General features: G+C 42.5%; 1 protein-coding gene across 1 annotated transcript in view; it reads left to right on the top strand.

Moving 5' to 3' along the window:
- Positions 1 to 21,459, top strand: part of Stx8 (syntaxin 8) — a 245,541-nt gene that overhangs the window by 139,679 nt on the left and 84,403 nt on the right. The window contains exon 7 of the mRNA XM_038326921.2: positions 14,364 to 14,465. Coding sequence (XP_038182849.1) covers positions 14,364 to 14,465 — 102 coding nt within the window. The remainder of the gene's footprint in view (positions 1 to 14,363; positions 14,466 to 21,459) is intronic.

Raw genomic sequence — 21,459 nt, 5'->3', positions numbered from 1 at the left:
GCCTGTAAGAGTATGTATGTGTACCTTGTGCATGCCTGGTGTCCGAGGACACCAGGAGATGCTGTCAGATCACCTGAAACTGGAGTTACAGATGGTTGTGAACCACCACATAGGTGCTGGGAACTAAGCTGGGGTTCACTGCAAGAGCATCTGATGTCCTTAACCACTGAGCCATCTCTGCAACCCCAGTTTATTTCTTAACTATTTCAAAATTCCAATAAATATAGGCTACCAAGTTATTATCTTTAATCCTATTAGCTATGTCTTCTAGATTATTGTGAAAAATATGGGGGAGGGGCTAGCAAACATCCCCATCTTCTCAAATGCATACAAGTTGAATAATAGTCATCAGTCATAAAAGCAGCTGGAAGGTAAATTTCAAGTTTTTTCTTCAGACATCCCTTCCTTCCTTGAGTTTTGAGTCCATTTCTCATTTTCTCCTGAAGAATCCCAGGCATCTCTGAGCTAGCTCAGGGAATTTGCTTTTGCATCAGGTCTGTGTGCTGAGTAGTCCCCTGGCTCCCACCCTGAGTTTGGCTCTTCCCATGCCATCTTGGCTCTTTTTTTTTTTTAATGGGTATGGAAGTCTTGCCTACATAAGCCAGAAGAGGGTGTCAGATCCCCTGGGACTAGAGTTACAGCCAGTTGTGAGCCACCATGTGGGTTCTGGGAGTTGAACCTGGATCCTCTAGAAGAACATCCAGTGCTCATAATCACTGATCCACCTCTCCAGGCCTGAGTCTTGGGGAAATAGGAGAAGGCTCCAAGTCACTAGGTTCTTAACTCTTAGATGTCTTCCTGGCTGACCCAATGAAGTTACTACCAATGTAGAAATATGACTGTTTGGGGAGACTGTTATACATCCTGGGTGTTTCCGTCATTTGGGGCTATAGGGATAAAAGTACTTGTGACATCTTTATAAGCAGGCTCACATAGAACTTCTAAGCTAAAAGGGACATAATTTCAATAAGCAGGAGTAGCCAGAGAAAAATATAGAATTAGATAATTGGATGAATGACAGGAGGAAAAGACAAATGCTAACAAATAAGTGTTCTGAAAACAAACCAAGAGACTTTGCAAAGACATAAATAGTGTGAAGATAAAATAAAGAGATTATTCAAATATGATGGGTTAAGAATGAACTAGAGAACCATTGACCAAACGAGAGGGAGTTCTCACTAACATCTATCTGAGGAGGCATCATGGGCAGTTGTTACCAGGTACTGAGCAAGTAGAGTCCTCCAGAGAAAGAGAGTGTATTTGGGGCCCCACGTTGGGTGCCAAAACTTTCAGTTCAAAGCAGCTCTCATCTCACAAGCTGTAAGAGTTTATTCTTTAGCCAAATATGTGTGACCATAGCCTGTGAATGCAGATTTAGTATGTTCCAAAGAGCATGTTATATTGTGAAAATAGTTTTGTGAAATGTTTATAGTTACAAAACAAAAGAAAATCATAATTCAAGGCACAGTTTGGAGTTTTCGGTCATCAGTTATAGCAAAGAGGGAAAATTGCTGCTATATCTGATGACATTCTTGGCTTAGTTTTCTTTTAATGTAGTGGTCTATTAACACATTTCAAAAACTTTCACTTGATTATATAGGATAGTAGGTAAGAGACAGAGGTGGACAATGAATGGTCATCAAGAGGGCTAAAGATGACCCAAGATAACGCTCTGGATTTGCCATATTCCTTCTCTCTATGAACTTCTAGTCAGTCAGTTAGCCTTGTAGCCATGTACATAGATGTAACTTCTCTTCAGTTCATAAAAGGAAGAAGGAGAAAGAAGTATTTGTGAAAGCTGTTATAGCTACATGAGAGAGTACAAATGGTGTGTAACAGACACTTATGTATTGTATTTACATAAAAACATAGATGCTTATATTAATTCTTAGGAGGAAGTATCCATTTGATACTACTATGATATAATGCCAGATCATGGATAATATATAAAGAAAGTAAACAAAGTTTTAGAGACTGGGATGTCCAATAAGTAATCACACCTGGCAAAACTTTTTTCCTGTGTCATACATAGTAGAGAGCATCAAGTGGCGAGACAGAAGAGTGAAAAATTGGGTCCCTCTTCTGCCAAAGATGGTCTGAAACTCCTAATACTCCTGACTCTGTCTCCAGAGTGCTAGGACTACAAGTATATGACATCATGTCCCAGGCTTTTCTCTCCTTTTTCTTACAAAGCCATTAATATCATCAGAGAGACCCCATTCTGATGGTCTCATCTAATCCCATTTACCTCTCAGCTTCCCACCCACAAATACAGTCAGTTTACAAATTTGAGGATTAACTTCCGAGTGATTGAATTCTGGGGATACATTCAATCTATAACTTTTGTCCCAAATTTATGTTCTTCTCACATGCATAGTAAGCTGTTAGTTCCCCTGAAGTCTTGTTCCAGCACCAATTCAAGACTCCAGTGTCTTTGGTGAGTTGGATGAGACTCAATTCCTTGTGCAGCAAATCCTTTCTAGCTGTGAGCCTGTGACTTTAAACAAGCTGTCTCCCAAAATGCAATGATGAGACAGGCAGGGGACAAACCTTCCCATTTCAAGTAGCAGACGGGGTGTCGGGGGCGGGGGGAGTATTAATTGGTTTCAAGCAGACACAAACTGGGAAAATCACAGTAAAGCTGGAAAATACTCTGCTTTGACTCCATGTCCCTCATATTGGGCACACTGGCAGAGGTTGGGCCTCCCTGACCTTGGGGGGCTTCCATCTGCATTGTTTTGTTGGGCTCAGTCCAGGCAGAAGCACAGTTTGGTGTCTTATATTGACAGTTCTCCCAGGCAGGGGCCAGTCTCTGGTAGATCTATAGTTCTTGGGTCTAAAGGATGGTTCTGTTCCCATGCCCCCACCCAGCATTTCCCTAACAGAATGCTTTCTACACTAACTCTGCCCCTGTGCCAAACCTCCACTTGGCCCTCAGATACTCTGTCTGCAATGTCATTTGGAGTCTAGGTGGAGGCTGCTATGTACCCACAGCTTTTTCATTGTGCAGGCTTATAGTCTTAACACCATGGGGATGTAGCCAGGGTTTACTGCTTGCACCTCCATAGCAACGGGCCAGTTGCATTGGATGCATTTCCATGACTGGGTGATTGAGGAGCACTGTGTCAAATGCAAGGGACCCTGGACAGTTGAGCCCACAGTGGGATGCTCTGGGCCTGGCCCTGATACCCTTTTGCCCCTTTAGTGCTCTGGCCTTGTGGTAGGAAGGTGGTCTCAAAGATCTCTGAATGGTGTTCCATTGTGTTGATGACTAGCACAGACTCCCTTCTAGCCCTGTGCTCTCTTTAACAAAGGGCTATTGGTATTCTCTCTGGCACAGGCTTTCTTCTTCCTGCTCTGCTTTTAATAATAGATTCTTTAAGTTCTCTTTGCTACCTTATTTCACCATAATACATGGTTGGAAGTAGCTACACTACAACCTGAAGGCTTAATGCTCAGGCATTTCTTCTGCCAGATAGGCTCATTCAGCACCCCCAAGTTCCCCATTTTATGAGGCTGGACCACAAACACAACGTCACTATGAACTTTGCTTATCCAGTTTCTACTGCCTATTTCCAGTTTTTGGAGACCTCCAAGTGTCCTTGACCATATTTCTACCAGCTATTTGGTCATGATTACACACACAGTCTCTAAGGAGATGGAGAATTTTCTTCAATTTCTTCTCTGAAACCGTCAATGTTCCAATTATAACAACTTAAGCTTTTTCTAGCATTCTTGAAATTCTCCTAGCCTCTGCTCATTGTTCAGTTTCAAAGCTGTTTCAACTTGATCAAGTATTTATAAATTGCTATTAAATTACTTTTATGCACTAAAAATGGATTTGATAAATTAATTGAGAGCACTTGATGCCAAGCCTGACAGCCTGAGTTTGATCCCTGCATTCCACATGGTGGGGGAAGAAAGCTGACTCTCAGAAGTTACCCTCTGACCAAATGTCTTCAAATGTCATGTTTGTGTGCCCTCTACACACATACACAAATACACACACATTTAAAATACAATAGTTGCCAGGCTTGGTGGTGCATGCCTTTAATCCCAGCACTCAGGAGGCAGAGGCAAGTATATCTCTGTGAGTTCAAGGCCAGCCTGCTCTACAGAACGAGTTCCAGGACTGATTCGCTCCATAGCTACTGAGTGTGAATGGAGACTGTGCTTTCATTTCCCAGCCACCCAGACCTGAATAATTACACAAAAACTACAACACTGTTAATTAATTACAACACTGTTCGACCAACAGCTCAGGCATATTCCTAGGTAGCTCTTACATCTTAAATTAACCCATTTCTATTATTCTATATTTTACCATGAGGCTCATGGTTTGTTACCTCACATCTTGCTTCTTGGGCGGCTACATGATGTCTGCCTGACTCTGCCTTCTTTTTCCCTGCATTCAGTTTAGTTTTCCTGCCTAGCTCTATTCTGCCCTGCCATAGGCCAAAGCATCTTCCTTATTAACCAATGGTAATAAAAGATATTCATAGCATACAAAGGGGAATCCCACATCAACTGAGAAATGCTGTCTTGAAAAACAAAAAAAATAATAATAAATAAAAATCAAAAATAAAGCCGGGCGGTGGTGGCGCACGCCTTTAATCCCAGCACTCGGGAGGCAGAGGCAGGCGGATCTCTGTGAGTTCGAGACCAGCCTGGTCTACAAGAGCTAGCTCCAGGACAGGCTCTAAAGCTGCAGAGAAACCCTGTCTCGAAAAACCAAAAAAAAAAAAAATCAAAAATAAAGTAAATAGTCACCTTCAGTTGATAAAGTACACAGAGCACAAATGTGAGTATCTGAATTCAGGTTCCCAACACTTACATAAGAGCTGGGTATGCGGTATATGTTTGTAATTCCTGTGCTGGGGACAGAGATAGGTGGATCCCAGGAACTCGTTGGTCAGCTAACCTAGCTGCAAGAGTGAGCTCCAGATTCAGTGAGAGACATCTCAGAAAAGAAGGTGAAGGGGGCTGGAGAGATGGTTCAGCAGTTAGCACTTGATATTATTGCAGAGGACCTGGATTTGGTTTTCAGCACCCAAATGGTGACTTACAATTGTCATTAACTCCAGTTCCAGAGGATCCATTATCTACTTCTGACCTCTTTGGGCATGAGGCATACATATGTTACATAGACATACATACAGGCAAAGTACTTATATATGTAAATAAATCTAAAAAAATAAAATTTAAAAAGGTAGATACAAAATTGTCCTCTGATCACACCATGACACATGGTTGTGCCCCCTCACATCGCGCGCGCGCACACACACACACACACACACACACACACTGATAAATTAAAAAACCTAATGGAAAATGGTTTCAAAAGATACTAGTATTAACCTTTGGCTTCAAACACATGAATATGCACACACCCACATCTACATGTATATATACCACACATACATAAAACAAAACATATCAGAGGTTTACCAACTAAAGGGATAAGTGTACCTATTCTCCATTAAAACATTAACTCCTTCAGTGTAAACACTACTTTTGCTGAGCTAACCTGCTACATATTTGTTTGTTTACCTTTAAGTCATACTTAAGAATATTCAAAAATTTTCAATGAAACCTTTCTAGAATTTCAGTAAGCATAGAATAGCTGGCATAATTATTGACAGAGATGGATACTTTCCTTGACTCTGCACAGGATATTAAACCCAAGTTTTATATTACAAATATGTAATATTTGTGAGACATGATGAAATCTGATTGTGCCAGCTTCATGAGAACAAAGTATCAATTACCCATGCAAATCATGACTTTTACCATGGAATGTCCCGAGAGTGTGAATCTTTTAAATGCTGCTATATGTAAACCCAAACTACTCGCTTTTAAATGCTGCTATATGTAAACCCAGGAACTGATTTTTTTTCCCACATTGTCATGTTACCCACCAATGAAATTATCAAGAAAAGGTTGACTTTCCCCCTCCCGGAGGCATGGTAGAAAGGGGGCAGAGCTACAGGGGTCACTGCCTGATTCCTTGCAGGCCTAAAATTTTGTCAGTGTAAACTGTTTGTTCTTCCTTCTTGTGCCTTTTCCTCCCTTCCGTCCTCCCCCGTCTTCCTTATTGTTCATTGGAAAATCTTAGTGATAGCATATTATTTTAAATTTTATTTTATATGTATCCATGTTTTGCTTTCATGTATGTATGTATACCACATATGTGCCTGATGCCCATGGAAATCAGAAGAGAGCATCAAATCCCCTGGAACTGAAGTCATAGATGAGTGGGAATTGCCCTGTGGGTGCTGGGAGGCACTCCCAGGTCCTCTAACTTCAGGTTTTTTTTTTTCTGATTCATGCTTTTAGTTTGGGTATAACTTGCACAATAGATACGCGAGTCTTTAGTGTTCAGATTATGCATTTTTTGAGAACTATATGCATATATGTAACAACATAAAACCTGGTCTAATAAGTTTCCTCATTTTGTTTGTTCACTCACCACCAGCCCAGATGTGACCACTTTCTGATTAGTATACTGTCAGTTAGGTTTATTCTTATTTCTTTCCCTTTTCTTTTGCTCCCCCGCCCCACAAGACAGGGTTTCTCTGTGTAACCCTGGCTGTCCTGGAACTCACTCTATAGACCACGCAAGCCTCCATGGAACTCAGAGATCCTTCTGCCTCCCAAGTGCTGGGATTAAAGATGTGTGCCATCACCACCTGGCTCTTTCCTTCCTTCCTTCCTTCCTTCCTTCCTTCCTTCCTTCCTTCCTTCCTTCCTTCCTTCCTTCCTTTCTTTCTTTCTTTCTTTCTTTCTTCCTATTTGGGACAGGATTTCAAGTAGTCCAGGCTGTCTGTGAACTAGTTTTGTAATGAAGACATGCTTGAAGCCCTGTTCCTTATGTTTTCCTGTCCCAAGTACTAAGAATAAAGATATGTGCCATAACATCCATATGTATTGTTTACGTCTATGGAATCATAAAACATGTTTATTTTTATTTTTAGCCAATAAAACTTCTGAGATGTGAATGGTTGTTGTATTGACTAATAATACTGTTTGTGTGGTGCTGAAGATCTAAGCTGGGCCTTGTGAATGTGAGGCAAAGTGTTCCCTACTGAGCTGCATCCTCTTCTTAGCAGGGCATCCCTTTTATTGTGTGTATCTGTTTTACAGAGACACTTCAGTTTGATGGATGTTTTGGTCATTTTCAGTTTGGGGCCCTAATGAATAAAGGTGCTATGTATATTTTTGCTCAGGTCTTTTTGAGAGAAAAAATATTCTGCCTGATAAAATACCTAGGCATAAAGACTGTGTGTAAGAACATAGATGTCTGACTTGACTGGAGTAGATAAACTCTTCCATGGAGCCTTTTGTGCCCTATCTCCCCAGCAATTAGCATTGTCAGCCTTTAATTTTAGCATCCTGGTGGGTGGGTAGGAAAGCATCTCTTACTGTGGTTTGATTTGCATTTCTCTAATGAGTAATGTGGGCTCCTTTTTACGTGCATATTGGCTTTTTGTGTATTTTCTTTTGCAAAACATCTGTTCAGGTATTTGACTATTTAAGATCATGTTAGGTTCCTCTCTCTCTCTCTCTCTCTCTCTCTCTCTCTCTCTCTCTCTCTCTCGTTTTTCAGTGTAGTACAGCTGATCTTTATTCTAGATACAAATAGTTTGTCAGTTACATGTCCTGCAACACTGTACTTTGCAGTCTGTGGCTTGTTTTTCCATTTTTGAAATAGTATCTTTGGATGAGGAATAATTTTCATTTGGTGACATTTCTTTTCTTCCTTCTTTCTTCTTTGTCTTTCTTTCCTGTATAATTTTTAAATTTTTGTCCAAGAAACTTGTGCCTGCCCATGTCACTCAGATTGTCCACCTTTAATGAGTAGTTGACATGTGGTTAATTTGATGAACTATAGTTAACTGTTAGCATTTTTTTTGTCAAGAAGCTTCCTATTCCAGGTTTTACAGTTAGGTCTGTGAAGTGTCTCAAGTGTTTTTGTGTGTATGGGGGAGGAAAGTCTTTCTATTTATGCACACACACATGCAGATGTTCCAGTATTCTTTGTTGAAAGAGTCCTTTTCCTTTTTGATTGGCTTTGTTGTCGATGCCTATGTTGAGAATTGGCTATCTGCATGTGCGTGTGTGCATATTCATGCACACACACAAACACACAAATAAATAAATGTAATTTTAGAAATTTAAGTTGTAAATTTACTTATTAATTCTCACAGGTTCTAAATAAGTTCTATGCACAAAAGCATGTTATCTGCAAATATATAACTTTATATCCCCCTTTCAGATCCTTTAGCCTTCTCTTTTCTTTCCTTATTACACAGTATGGGGCTTCTAGTAAAATAGCAAACAGATGTAATCAAAGCAGATCTCCTGGCCTTGCTCCTGCTTTAAAAATCACTCACTGATGCTCTTCGCCAGGCCAAGAGAGTTCCTCTGCAGTTCTATTTCGCTGAGGGTTGATGTGGTGATTGGACTTTGAATGTTTGCCAGATTCTGTTTCTGCACATCTTGTGATGATCATGTGACTGTCTTCTGTGGTCTGATCGCTGGTTATGTGTGTGCAGTGAGAGGAATGAGATTCTCCCCTGTTACTGCATTACTTGCATTTTACAACTTTTATGTTGTGCTGAGTCTCCCTGCTGAGCAAAGCACTGGGTGACTTGGGGTTGGGAAATCAAGGTCAAGGCAGATTCCATGCTTGGTGAGGTCTGTTTTTCGACTCACACAGAGATTTTTTTTTAATCTTGACATTGATAGAATAGACAAGGGGTCTTCTGGTGCCTCTTTCATAGGGCATGAATGCCATGCAAAGTGTGACTTCATTCATTCACAAGGACACCTTCATGACTTCATCATCCCCCCAAATGTTCCACTTGCAAATGATAACACATTGGGAGCTACATTTCAAAATAAGAATCACCAGGCAGTGGTGGCTCATGCCTTTGATCCCAGCACTCAGGAGGCAGAGGCAGGTGGTAGATCTCTGTGAATTAGAGGCCAGCCTGGTCTACAAAGTAAGTTCTAGGACAGCCAGGACTGTATAGAGAAACCCAGTCTTGAAAAACCACTACTACTATTAATAATAATAATATTATTATTTTAGAGCCAGCATGGTGGCTGAGCATGTTAAAATACCTGCTGCCAAGCTTGAGAAGCTGAGTTCAGTCCCCACAACCACAAGTGGAAGGAGAACACCAACTCAAGCAAGTTGTCCTCTGGCCTGAGTATGTGGACTGTGACACATTTGTACTCCACACATAAATATATAAATAATATAATAAAGATAGGGATGTTAAAAGCAAATCAGTATTCAATTTCAGCTGGGTATAATGGCACAGACTTTTAATCCCAGCACTCAGGAGGTAGAGGAGGTAGATCTTTCTGTGAGTTCAAGACCAGCCTGGTCTACTTAAGGAGATCTAGGACAGCCAGAGCTCTACATAATGAGACCCTGTCTCAAAAAACCCAAAGAAAAACCAACTGTCTATCTCCATCAGTTGTCTTACTCAGTTCAGTATATCTTCTTTCTCCTGTAGCTTTATCCTAATCCTGTATATAATTTAAAGGGTGCTTCCTTAGTCTCAAACAATGAGACGTTTTCTTCTTTCTGATTGATTGATTGATTGATTGATTGATTGATTGAAACAGTGTCTTTCTCTTTTGACCTGGCTGTCATGGAACTTGCTATGAAGACCAGGCTGGTCTTGAGCTCACAGAGATCTGCCTGCCTCTGCCTCCCAACATTTATGGCTGTTGCTATAGTTAGGTTTACATATTGTAGGAGGAGGCTGCAAGTTAGTTCCTGGCCGCTTAACCCTGAAATAATCACACAGAAACTGTATTAGTTAAATCACTGTTTGGCCCATTAGCTCTAGCTTCTTATTGGCTAACTCTTAGCCCATCTCCATTAATCTGTGTATCACCTCGTGGCTGTGGCTGACCAGGTAAAGTTCTGTCCAGCTCCAGCGGGGCTACATGGCTTCTCCCTGATTCTGCCTCCTTTCTCCCAGCATTCAGTTTAGTTTTTCCTGCCTACCTCTATTCCCTGTGCAGGCCCAAGACAGTTTCTTTATTAACCAATGGTATTCACGGCATACAGAGGGGAATCCCACATCAACATAGGCCATCTAGATTGCTAGGTTCTTTTTGCCCAGTCTGCCCTTTGCTCTTCTGCACCTCTTTTCTGCTTTTTAGGTAAATCATGAATCTTTAGTATCTCACTTAGTGTGTGTGTGTGTGTGTGTGTGTGTGTGTGTGTATTTTTCTTGAACTATACCTCTTGGTAGAATAAGCATGTGTATTTGGGTTTCTTTCCTTTCTTTCTCCCTCCCTCCCTCCCTTCTTTCCTTTCATTCATCTATCCCTGAAGAGCTCTGTTTAGTAGTCATTAGTCATTAGTTATATATGGTGTCTTAGGTAGGCTTTCTATTGCTGTGAAGAGACACTATGACCACAGCAACTCTTATGAAGGAAAATATTTAATTGAGATGGTGATGTACAGTTTACAGTTCAGAGGTTTAGTCCATTATTATCATAGCAGGAAATGTACTGATGTGCTGGTTGCGACTTGTCAAAGCCCACTCCACAGTGACACACTTCTTCCACAAGGCTACACCTATTCCTACAAAGCCACACCTCCTAATAGTGCTGCTCTCTATGAGCTTATGGGGTCAATAACATTCAAACTACCACCTATGGATATTTAAATTGTAATTAATTGAAAGATAAGATAATAAGCATATGTTTCAGCTTGGTATGTGCATTGTGTGCATTTAGGACTGGGGCAGGAAGATAAATTAGGACATTGTTTTCGAAACACCGACAAGGTTTTGTAAGATATCAGTACCAAAGTGTAAGATAAGTAATTGTATTAAAACATGCTATGGAGGTAAAATCAGCAAGCATACTAGCAAATGAAATGTCAGATGAAAGGGAAAGTACAGAATCAAGTAACTGGTAGTTCAGGCTTGGGCAAGTAATACTGCCATGGTAGAGGGTCATAGTTAGCTGTCAACTTGACACACACCGGAGTCACTTGGGAAGAAAAACATCATTTGAGGAATTGTCTATATGAGATTGCCTCATGGGCAGGTTTGTGGGCATTTTCTTAATTGCTAATTGATGTAAGAGAGCCCAGCTAACTGTGGTTGGTGCCATCCTTAGGCAGGAGGGCCTGGACTGTATAAGAAAGGTTGGTAGCCAAGTAAGCCAGGAAGCACCATTCCTCTTCGGTTTCTGCTGCCAACCCCTGCCTTGGCATCCCCAGATGATGGACTGTGGAATGTAAGGTGAAATAAACCCTCTCCAGGTCACTTTGGTCATGGTCTTAATCACAGCAACAGAAAACAGACTTGGACATGGGGACAGAGACTGTTGGGAGGAAGTCAAGTTGGGGGACAGATGGAGAGTTTAGCTTTGGAAACTCTGAGAAAATCATGTTTATAAGTAGGTCAGGATTGTTTGTTTGGGCTCACTCTTTAGCCCAGGCTAACCCCAACCTTGCAGCGCTCCTCCTGCCTTACCCTCTCAAGTGCTAGGGCTACAGGTGTGGGCTCCCCTGCCCAGCTCTAATTTCAGACTTTCAGTTTAAATATTGCTAAGGGAAAGCGTGTACAGAACCATCATGGCAGTATACAGAGTCAAGAGTACAAAACTGTTGGATGACCCATATATGAGAGGGGAGCACACTCTAGAGCAGCGGTTCTCAGCCCTCCCAATGCTGCGACCCTTTATTACAGTTCCTCATGTTGTGGTGACCCCCAACCATAAAATTATTTCATTGCTACTTCATAAGTGTAATTTTGCTACTGTCATGAATCATAATGTAAATATCTGACATGTAGGATATCTAATACTTGACCCCAGTGATCACACCCTCTGGTTGAGAACCACTGCTTTAGGTGAAGTTCACAGATAATGGGCAGAACGCCTGAGAGAGCTGTCACTAGATGCAGGCAAGCATCGTGAATGAATTGTTAAATAATAGTAGATGATTTTCTTAGGCAGGTGTTACATACAGATAACTGACAAACTTGGCTTAAATCCATTTACTTTAAAAAAAATCATTCAATGCTTTTATCTGAGGCTCCATTCATCCATTACCTTTATGGCTCACATTTCTTTCACCCCAGTGTGTGCTCGGCACTCTGCTAGGATGAGAGACGAAGGGATAAATAGAAGCTTGTGTCATTTTCATTCTGGAAATGATTCAGAATAGCTTGCATGGGCTCTGTGAATAGAGAGAGGGGCCCTGTGATGTGCAGAGGCTGGAGGAAGGAATTCCCCACTCTCCTGTGCCTCTCTCATGCTGGTTTCATTGCATAGACTGCCCTTTTCCTGCCTTGTCATAGTATGACCTTCCATGGTAACCTGCACTGCTCAGAACTCTGGAAACTTCGACTTTCTCCTTTGTATTTTTCCATACTTTAAGAAATATGGTGTCTCATATTGAACAATTCATTTCTAAATTAGCCTTAAAAATAGGTAATGCAGAGCAGGGTGGTGATGGCACATGCCTTTAATCCCAGCAGTTGGGAAGCAGAGGCAGGCAAATCTCTGAGTTCGAGGCCAGCCTGGTCTACAAGAGCTAGTTCCAGGACAGGCTCCAAATCTCCAGAGAAACTCTGTCTTGTAAACCAAATAAATAAACAAATAACTAACTAACTAAATAAATAAGGGGCAGGAGAAAGGGTCTCAACTGCAGAAATAATATGTGCTCAGTATTAGTGTGAATGAAAGAGGAAACAGGAAGAACAGTCACAAATATCCCACCACTAGGAGCAATTGTCATTAGCATTCAGATGCCACCATTGCATGTATCCCTAAAGGCATGCAAATACCAAAGGATAGATGGAAATAATTTCATGTAATTAAGATTCTTATATATATGCTATTTTAAATGTCATTTAAAATACATTTAAATGTGCTTAATTTCACCTTTTAAAGATTAGCATAAAAAAGAACTTTATAGAAAGGCTCTTTAAAGAGGCAGTAATTACTAAGTGGTAAGAATTACTAAATGCTCACAAAAGTGAGATAAAACATTGAGGTTTTAATGATTTTTAAAAGTTATGTTTCTATATATTTAACTCTTACAGCTTACTGTGACTTGTAATAAACCAGCCTGCCTCTATTTGGGGCTTCAAGGCCATCTTATAATAAAAACAAACTCGGTTCATTCCTGTTTATGACTAAATCTGTTTCTCAAGGACTGGACTGTGCCTGTAGCCTTAACTACAAATGGTTCTGTCCTGCTTGTTCCAGGAAACACCAACCCTGCCTTTGTTTCAAAGTGGGATGACCACCTTCGTGTGCCCACCTTGCAGTGACCGCCTTTCTATGACCCCTGTGTCCTGGCTGCCTTATTATGACAACCTTGCAGCCATGTCTTAGTTTCAGGAGGTTTCGATAATCAACTTGTTATGCCTATGTTCTCCTTCTGTAACCCCGCCTATTTGTCTGCCAAACTCCCCATTGGAAACCCATGTCCAATGCTGATCTCCTGAACCATTAGGGAGAGACAGCCCATGTGCACGAATCAAAAGCTTGCTTTGTTGCTTCAATTAATTTAGCCATGATTGGGTTGGTGGTCTTTCTCCTCTCATCTGTGGCATTCACACTTGCTGTAAAGGATGAGAAGTTGATGCTTCCTTTTCCACTTCTCCCCCTCCCCACCCAGTTGCTCTTTAATTGTGATTGTATCGTCAAATGCTGTCTGTCACGTGTGCCATCTAATTCATATATTTGCTTATTCTCAGTTCAGTATTTAAATAGTTTCAGTCCTAGTCAATGTCTCTCATGTTAGAATCTCTGATTTTGAGCTCTTGATTCTTTTTTGCTCAGCCAATCTTGTCCACAGTTGGATCAAGAGCAGCTAAGGTCAGCCCTGGAGTCTTCTGTCCTTGCCTGAGCTGAAATTTGTAATGCACCTTCCTACATGCACACGACTGATGATGCTTCTATTTCCTGTAATAGGGTTATTCAAGTGAACTTTAAAAACAGACAAATTGACTTACTCTTTTGTGTTAATTTTTAAATTTTTATATAAGTGTATATATATGCACACACACAATGGGGTGAGTGGAAGTCAAGGGAAATCTTGGTAGTGTTGGTCTCAGCCACCTTTATGTGGGTTCCAGTGACTGAACTCGTGTAGCCAGGCTTGTGTGACAAGTGCCACTTTGCCTTCACAGGTTTACTCTTTATTGACTTTTTTTTTTCCTGGTTTTGTTTTTGCCTTTTGAATCAGAATTGCAGTTTTCAAAAGAGTATTTGTGAATTTATGCCTTGGTGTGGCAGAAGTACCATAGCTGTGGACCTGGGGAGATGTGACCTGGGGAGATTTAACCAAGCACTCTTGTTTTTCATTCTAGAGATCATCGACGACCTTGCCAACCTTGTGGAGAACACAGATGAGAAGCTTCGCACCGAAGCCAGGCGGGTGACCCTGGTGGACAGAAAGTCAACTTCCTGTGGTAAGAAATGGCAGTTGCCCCAGCTACCTGGCTGGGGCTTGCTCTTCTTTGTGTGTTCCATGCTGTTTCTATTTACCGTGAAGAGATGCCTGCCCTTCTAATGTAGCAGCCCCATCTGATAAAGCATCAAAATTGCTAAAAGATGCTAAGTTTTATTCAGGCAAAATACATTGCTAAGGTTTGGAGGGTATAACGTTCATTCTTTTAAACTCTGAGTTGGGAATCTTACCTGTTTCATAGACATGAATGGTTTGGGAAATTGTCTAACAGTTTGGGGGTGAGTCTTCTGTGTTTTCAAGGCAGTTTTGTTTGCTTTGTGCCCTCCCCCCTTTAATTCATAAGTTTAATTAGTGGACTCCCTGTAGAACAGCTAAGAACTGCTTCCGTCTCACAGTATGACCCAGTGTTGAGCAATGCTGTCTTTGCTGAGTCACTTTGGTTCTTGACTCTTGTAAAATAGGGATTCTGTGTTGATATGGGTCCGCTAGAGGACTCAGAATGCTGATTTCCAGGCTTCCAACCAGAGTCCCTTACTGAGGCGGTCTAGGGTAGAGCTCAAGAGGACTCATTCGGTTTCCCATGAGGTTTCCAGTTATCTCACCCGGGCACTCACTTGGCCTGACGTTTGGATTTTTTTGTGTGAGAAATACAGCAACATCCGTAAGCTAACATGCAATCCTGTCAAGGTTGTCCACTTCCTTCACAAGGAAACTGAGGCCTAGCCACCTCAGACTTATGCAAGAATCAAACCGTAAGAGGTAGCGGTGGGAAGGAGCCTGCATGTCTTATCTTCATAGTTTCAGGTTCTAGGTGTGAAGGGCAAAGTCCTGGTGGCCAGGAATTTCTTAGGAGTGGTAAGGCAGAGGGAGTGCTTTGCTGTGGCGGGAAGCAGAGGGAAATCACACTACAGATGAAGCTACCAGGCTGGGCTGCAGCTGACTGGTGAGATCCAGTGGGTGAGCAGGACCACAGTGCCAGTGGACAGCAGGTCCCACAGGACACCACTCCCTCTGAGGCTTGGGAATTTGCATCTGCCTGACCTCTCACCCTGTGGCTCCCAGCTCTGGAAACTTGGTGTAAGCCTCCTGACCTCATGCCGTTCACAGACCCCCTCAGCACCTCATGGATATCGTTGCCGAGTCCTGCTGCCAGCTTGAGCTGTGGTGTGACGCCTCTGAACTGCTGTGCTGGTTCTCTACGCGCCTGTGCAGGAGCCTGAGAAAATACTTCCCTAGGCAGTTTGGTTTGGTGTTTTTAAGCAGGGAACCCCTTCAGTGAACTCTCGTGTCAGGTTTTCTCTTTTCAAATGCTTTGTAGTTTCCTATGCTGGAGCCTTGGTGGGTAGGATATTGCTCTTGAGGTGCTTTTCTCTTGTTCTAGCACAGTGAAGTGTGACTTGTTTGTTTGTTTGTTTGCTTGCTTGTTTGTTTGTTTGTTTGTTTGAATAAGAGCATCATATAGCCCAGGTTGGACTTGAACTTGAACTCATGAGCCTCCTGTCTCCACCTCTCAAGTGCTGGGGCTCCAGGTGTGCACCGCCAAGCCAAACTTATGTGTTGCTGGGCTTTGCGTATGCTAGACAAGTGTTCTGCCAATTGAGCTACATTCCCTAAACCCACCAGGTTTCTCTCTAATGGCACTATCTCTTTAACAGTTATAGCTTATTTATCTACACCACCTTATTTGAACTTTAAACTGGTCCAGACCTCTTTCCTTACAAAGCTGTATGTTCACATTGTTCTGCCCACTGTAAATTTCACTACAAGCAGTGAGGAATAACCATGCCACTTTCTGGATGTCATGCTGTTTTGAAATTAACTCTACCAAACAGTTTATTCTAATTTCTTTTCATTCATCTTCACTCAAATTCAAGGAAACAGGAGAACTGAAGCCAGATTCATTACCAGAATCTGACAGGAATGACTGCTAGTGCGTGCAGGTCTCAACAGGATCCCCTACAACCTCGTGAGCCCAACCCTACCTGTCCATGTTTCTGTCAGCAAGTTACTGGATGGCTCATTGTGCTCAGCTCGCAGCATCCTAGGGCGTTTAGCTGGCAGCTCCAAACTCTGCCACGTTCTCCTCACCACCAGTCTCCAGGCCTAGGAAGCTCTCGGTCGGGCTTGTCACGGCCTCAGTTCCACTTCTCAGCCACGCTCCTCGTCACGGTGATTACGTGCCTGACGAGAAGCAGCTTAGGGATGGAAGGGTTCATCCTCACTCCTGGCTGTGAAAACAGTCCATGGGACTGGGGTGTGGCTCATGGTGGGAGCAGCTTGTGATTTGGCATAGGAGCATGAGGCTGCTTGCTCACATCTGGACAGCAGGCAGGAAAAGGGAAAAGCTGATTTTTTTTCTTTTGCCTTTCCCCCCCAATTCAAGCCCCAAACATGAAGAGTGTCGGTGTTCATCTCTCCCTGCTTACTCATCCACAGATGGCCAGGAGCTGATCCCGTCACCATGCCTTCCCCACCGTCATGAAAGTTATCTCCCGAAGCATGAGCCAAATCAACCTTTCCTTCCTTGAGTTTCTTCCTGTCGGGTATTTAGTCACAACAGTGAGGAAGTAACTCAAAAGCCTGTGGGAGGAGCATATTTATCCTAGGTGACGTGGTAGCATACATGAGAACTGCAGATGAGCAGGGCCTGGCAATTGACCATTGAGTCGATCTGCATCCACCTGTAGTATTAGGATGATCAGGCATGGAGTAAAAATAATTACTTTAATTTTTTTTTACACTTACTTTTTGTGTGTCGTGGGTGGATGGGTGGGTGCATGTGAAGATCAGAGGACAACTTGTGGAGTAGGTTCACTCCCTCTACCGTACGGGTCCTAAGAATGGAACTCAGGTCATAAGGCCCGGCAGCAGGTACCCTTACACAGTGAGCCACTCCCTGACCCCTCAATTTTGCATGTTTTAAAATATTTTATGTGTATGAGTTTTGCCTAAATGTATGTATGTATGCACCTTATGCATGTGTGGTGCCCATGAAAGCCAGAAGGCATCAGATCCTCTGGGACTGGCATTGCAGGTAGTTGTAAGTTATCTTACGGGTGCTGGGAACCAAACCTGGGTCCTCTGCAAGAGCAACAAGTGCTCTTGACTACTGAGCTTTCTCTCTCATCCCTCAATTTTTGCTTTTTTAAATTTATTTTATATACATACCAGAAGAGGTCACCAGATCTCATTATAGATGGTTGTGAGCCACCATGTGGGTGCTGGGAATTGAACTCAGAACCTCTGGAAGAACAGTCAATGCTCTTAACCTTTGAGCCATTTCTCCAGCCCTCAATTTTGCTTTTTAAATTAAAAGACTTGAAAGGATCTAGACAGAGCAGGAAACTATAAAAAAAGTAACCAAAATTATTGGAAAGGGTACAAAATAGAACTTCCATAAATTAAAAATAAATGAAACTAAAAATTAAGTGTACATTTTTGGTACCTTCAAAAGAGATTCATCCAGAGGACAAACCAGGTCAAACAAACAAGCAAAACCCAACTCTGTTCTCTTTTCCTACGTGCTAGGATCAAATGCTGTGGAAATTCATTTCAGCCTCAGTAACAATGGCTTTTGAGGAGCAAAGAAGGAATCACCCACTCTTCTCAGATGCAAGCTGAGCTTTCTGTGTGAACACATGCACACAGGCAAGGTGTGTAGGGCTTGGGAATTAATCTAATCAGCTCACTCAAGTGTCACTTGGTGGCGGCTCACATGGCACTCTCGGACTGCGTAACTAGGAAGACTCATTCAAGCAGCCAGCCCATCATCCTTGCCCTCAAAGGAGTGCCAACTAGGTTGTAAACCATGAAATGCCTTTTTGTTTGCCTGACGTGTCTGTATCTCTCATGCCAGCCTGACATATCAGTCATAAATGCTTGAGCAGGGGGGAAATTCTAGTCATAAATACAGAGCAAATCACAAGGGGCCACACAGGAGAAGGGCCTGGTGATGAATTTGTTTGTTCGGTTGCTAACAAAGGACTCAAGCACTTCTTTGTGGCCCTTTCACTCCACAGCCTGCGCTTGAAATTTTTTCCTGAGATCTTTGTGTGGTTTTTTCCTCCCTTTTCTTTTCCCAGCCTCACCCCCTTGATAACATCAAGCAGGAAATAATGCTGTTTTTCCCTAGATTGTAAAGGCAAATTAGACTGATGGGTCTCCCTGACTCCTCGATATATTTTCAGATCTGTTTCTTGTATTAAGGACATTTACATAAAAGTGGGATCTTTGTAATTGCAGTTTAAATATTCAGTGTGGCTGATCCTCATTAGAATTCAAAATAGAACCTTGTCTGAGTCTGAGGAGAGAGCCGATTGTGAAAGCCCAGACGAAGGGTTCTCAATGGCTGGAGCCTTGCTTCTCAGCATATTGACTATTACGTAATGTTGTCTAAGCATGCCCATTGTGATTTCAGCGGTCCTGTGATGTGGCTAAAAATCAGGTCTGCTGACCTTATACAGGCACTGTCTTCACCTGGAACCACTGCAGCTACCTCCGGCTCCCCTGGAATGCAGCAGGGCCAAGGGCATATCAGTGTAGTTCAGCGTGGGTGGCCACCATTTGTAGCCTGGGTGACAAGGAGAGTTGCTTTCCCTCTCTATCTCTTTCCTTATATATTTAAAAAAAAGAGAAAGAAAGAAAGAAAGAAAGAAAGAAAGAAAGAAAGAAAGAAAGAAAGAGAAAGAAAGAAAAAGAAAGAGGAGGAAGAAGAAGAGGAGGAGGAGGAAGAGGAAGAGGAGGAGGAGGAGGGAGAGGAAGAGGTAATGACAGATGGACAACCCTAACTGACTTCAGACTTCAGGCTGTGAAGTATCCCAAACTCCATGCCACGTGCCACGGGCTGACATGCCACAGTGGAGAAATTTTACACTTGGCCTCAGGTGATGAGTCACAATGAAAATACAGTTGCCTTCAGAGAACTGTGCAAAATCACTCTAGGGCTGTGCACACACAGTGTATATGGAAGCAATGAATTTTGTATTTAGACTTGCTTCTTAGAAGATCATATTAGGTTTATGCAAATATTTTAAAGCACAAAAATATCATAACTCTGAAAAGATCCTGGTCCCGAGCAGTGTGGATAAAAGATGGGATGTTCAGCTCACAATAATATGTCTGGTTATTCTGTTGATGTGCCGAGGTTAAGGTGGGAGCCACAGTGGTTGTTACTAGCTGGTTCTTGGGATCAACTCTGTTATCCTGTTTAACTTAAGTTGGTTGGTGAAATAGGTAAGACTTAGAGGCAGCCATATCTTTCTTAAAACAGCACAGGAAAGCCTTTGAGAAGTGCCAACTGTATAGGATGTTGTAGCATCATGAAGTTAGCATCTTATTTTAAGTAGAAAAGAAGTTGGTTTTTTTAATAGAAATTTGAAATTTTGTGACTGGAATCATTATTAGCCCTAAAATTCTTTGGTGCCATCTCTCGTGATTTTATTATGTTGTTTATAATATTTGGTCTTACTTATATTTACTCTTCTTAACCTTAGAAAACATTAGAGGCCTGGAGAGGTGACTCAGCAGTGAAGAGTCATCTTGGCTGCTCTTGTGGAGGACCCGGGTTCCATTTCTTAAACCCACGTAGCAGTTCACAACTGTCTGTAACTCCAGTTCCATCATTTGATGGATTTGACACCCTTTTCTGGCCTCTACAGCCCTGCACAAATGTGGTGCTCTTATTTATGCATGCAAGTAAAATATTAATGTACATTAAAACTGGTTAATTAAACAGAGAAAAAAGAAAGGGAATTCTCTGCTAAACAGCTTATTTATAGCAAGCCTCAGAACTGCTTTTTCTTTTACAATAATTCTTTTATGAATTATTTTACAACCCTTACCATGAACATGAGCCATTAATTTCAAGTAGGGAATGACTGTGGTTTCTCCTACTTAACTGTTTATCAGAAATATCTCTTGACCAATGTTTCTTTGCTTTTTCTTCTTCTTATCATAGTTTGCAAAGATGAGCTAGTGAAATTCCTGTGCTTTCTTTACAAATGTGGGAAGTACCCGGCCCACCACAATGAACGTCTGCCTCCAAAGCTTCTTGGCCTCCAGCTTTGCTGCTCATTCCTCCTCTTCTTTCACCCAGCACAGTTGCTGGGTGTCGCCTGCGTGCCAGGCACTAGGCCAGAAGCCAGAATTAAAAGATAGGAATTAGAGTGTGCAAGAGGGACACCTGAGGAAGTCAGTGCCGACTGGGGAATGCCACAGAACAGGCCCATGTCTGCCTGGGGCCTGGGGCTTCCCAGAGGCCACAGCTCTGGAGAGACAACAGAAAGCACACTGGCTGTGTAGATTGGATCCCTTAAAGGGCCTGCGGGGGGGGGGGGGGGGGGGGGGCGGTGGAGGGGAGAGCCTTTGTGCCCAGGAGCTAGAGGCTAGGTGTGGAAGGTGAGCCAGTACTCAGTAGTGGGTGTGGCCAAGGCCCGAAACTGCTGACAGGACCTGAGGTTTCTCCATATATTGCCAGTAACCCTGCACCTCTTCTTTTATTAAAAAGTGAAGGAAAGTCCTCCCAAGGCAAGTACCCCATGCTTCATTTCTTGACACTTGTCAGTGTCTCTTAGAAATGTTCTGCATAATAGTGAGGCTTTACATGTGTGCTGTGTTCTTCTGCAGTCAGGGTTTTGCTCTTGCTTATTCCCCACCCCACCCACACCTCACCCAGTCCCCTCCACATTTGTCTTGATTCTTTGTCCTCACACCATTGCAGCTCCATTCTCAAATGGTTGTGGGCAACCAACAGTTCTGCCTTCAGACCCAAGTTCTCCTGAACACCCAGGCTTGTGTCTTCCGCTCCCAGCCTGTCTTTCACGAAGAAAAAGACCTTTTTCTTTAGCACCTTCTCTCTGTCCCTGATCCATGAACTTGAATCCTTCCCTGCAAGTTCATTTTCTCTTCCATCTTCTTTTTCTTTTTTAAGTAGGGTGTCATGCAGCCTCTGCTGGTTTGGGCCATCCTGTTGGAGCTGAGGATGGCCTCAGACTCCC

Source organism: Arvicola amphibius, chromosome 4, assembly GCF_903992535.2.
Source record: "Arvicola amphibius chromosome 4, mArvAmp1.2, whole genome shotgun sequence".
Taxonomy (NCBI): Eukaryota; Metazoa; Chordata; class Mammalia; order Rodentia; family Cricetidae; genus Arvicola; species Arvicola amphibius.
The sequence above is the reverse complement of the archived record's forward strand: the minus strand, read 5'-3'. Positions and strand labels throughout refer to the sequence as shown.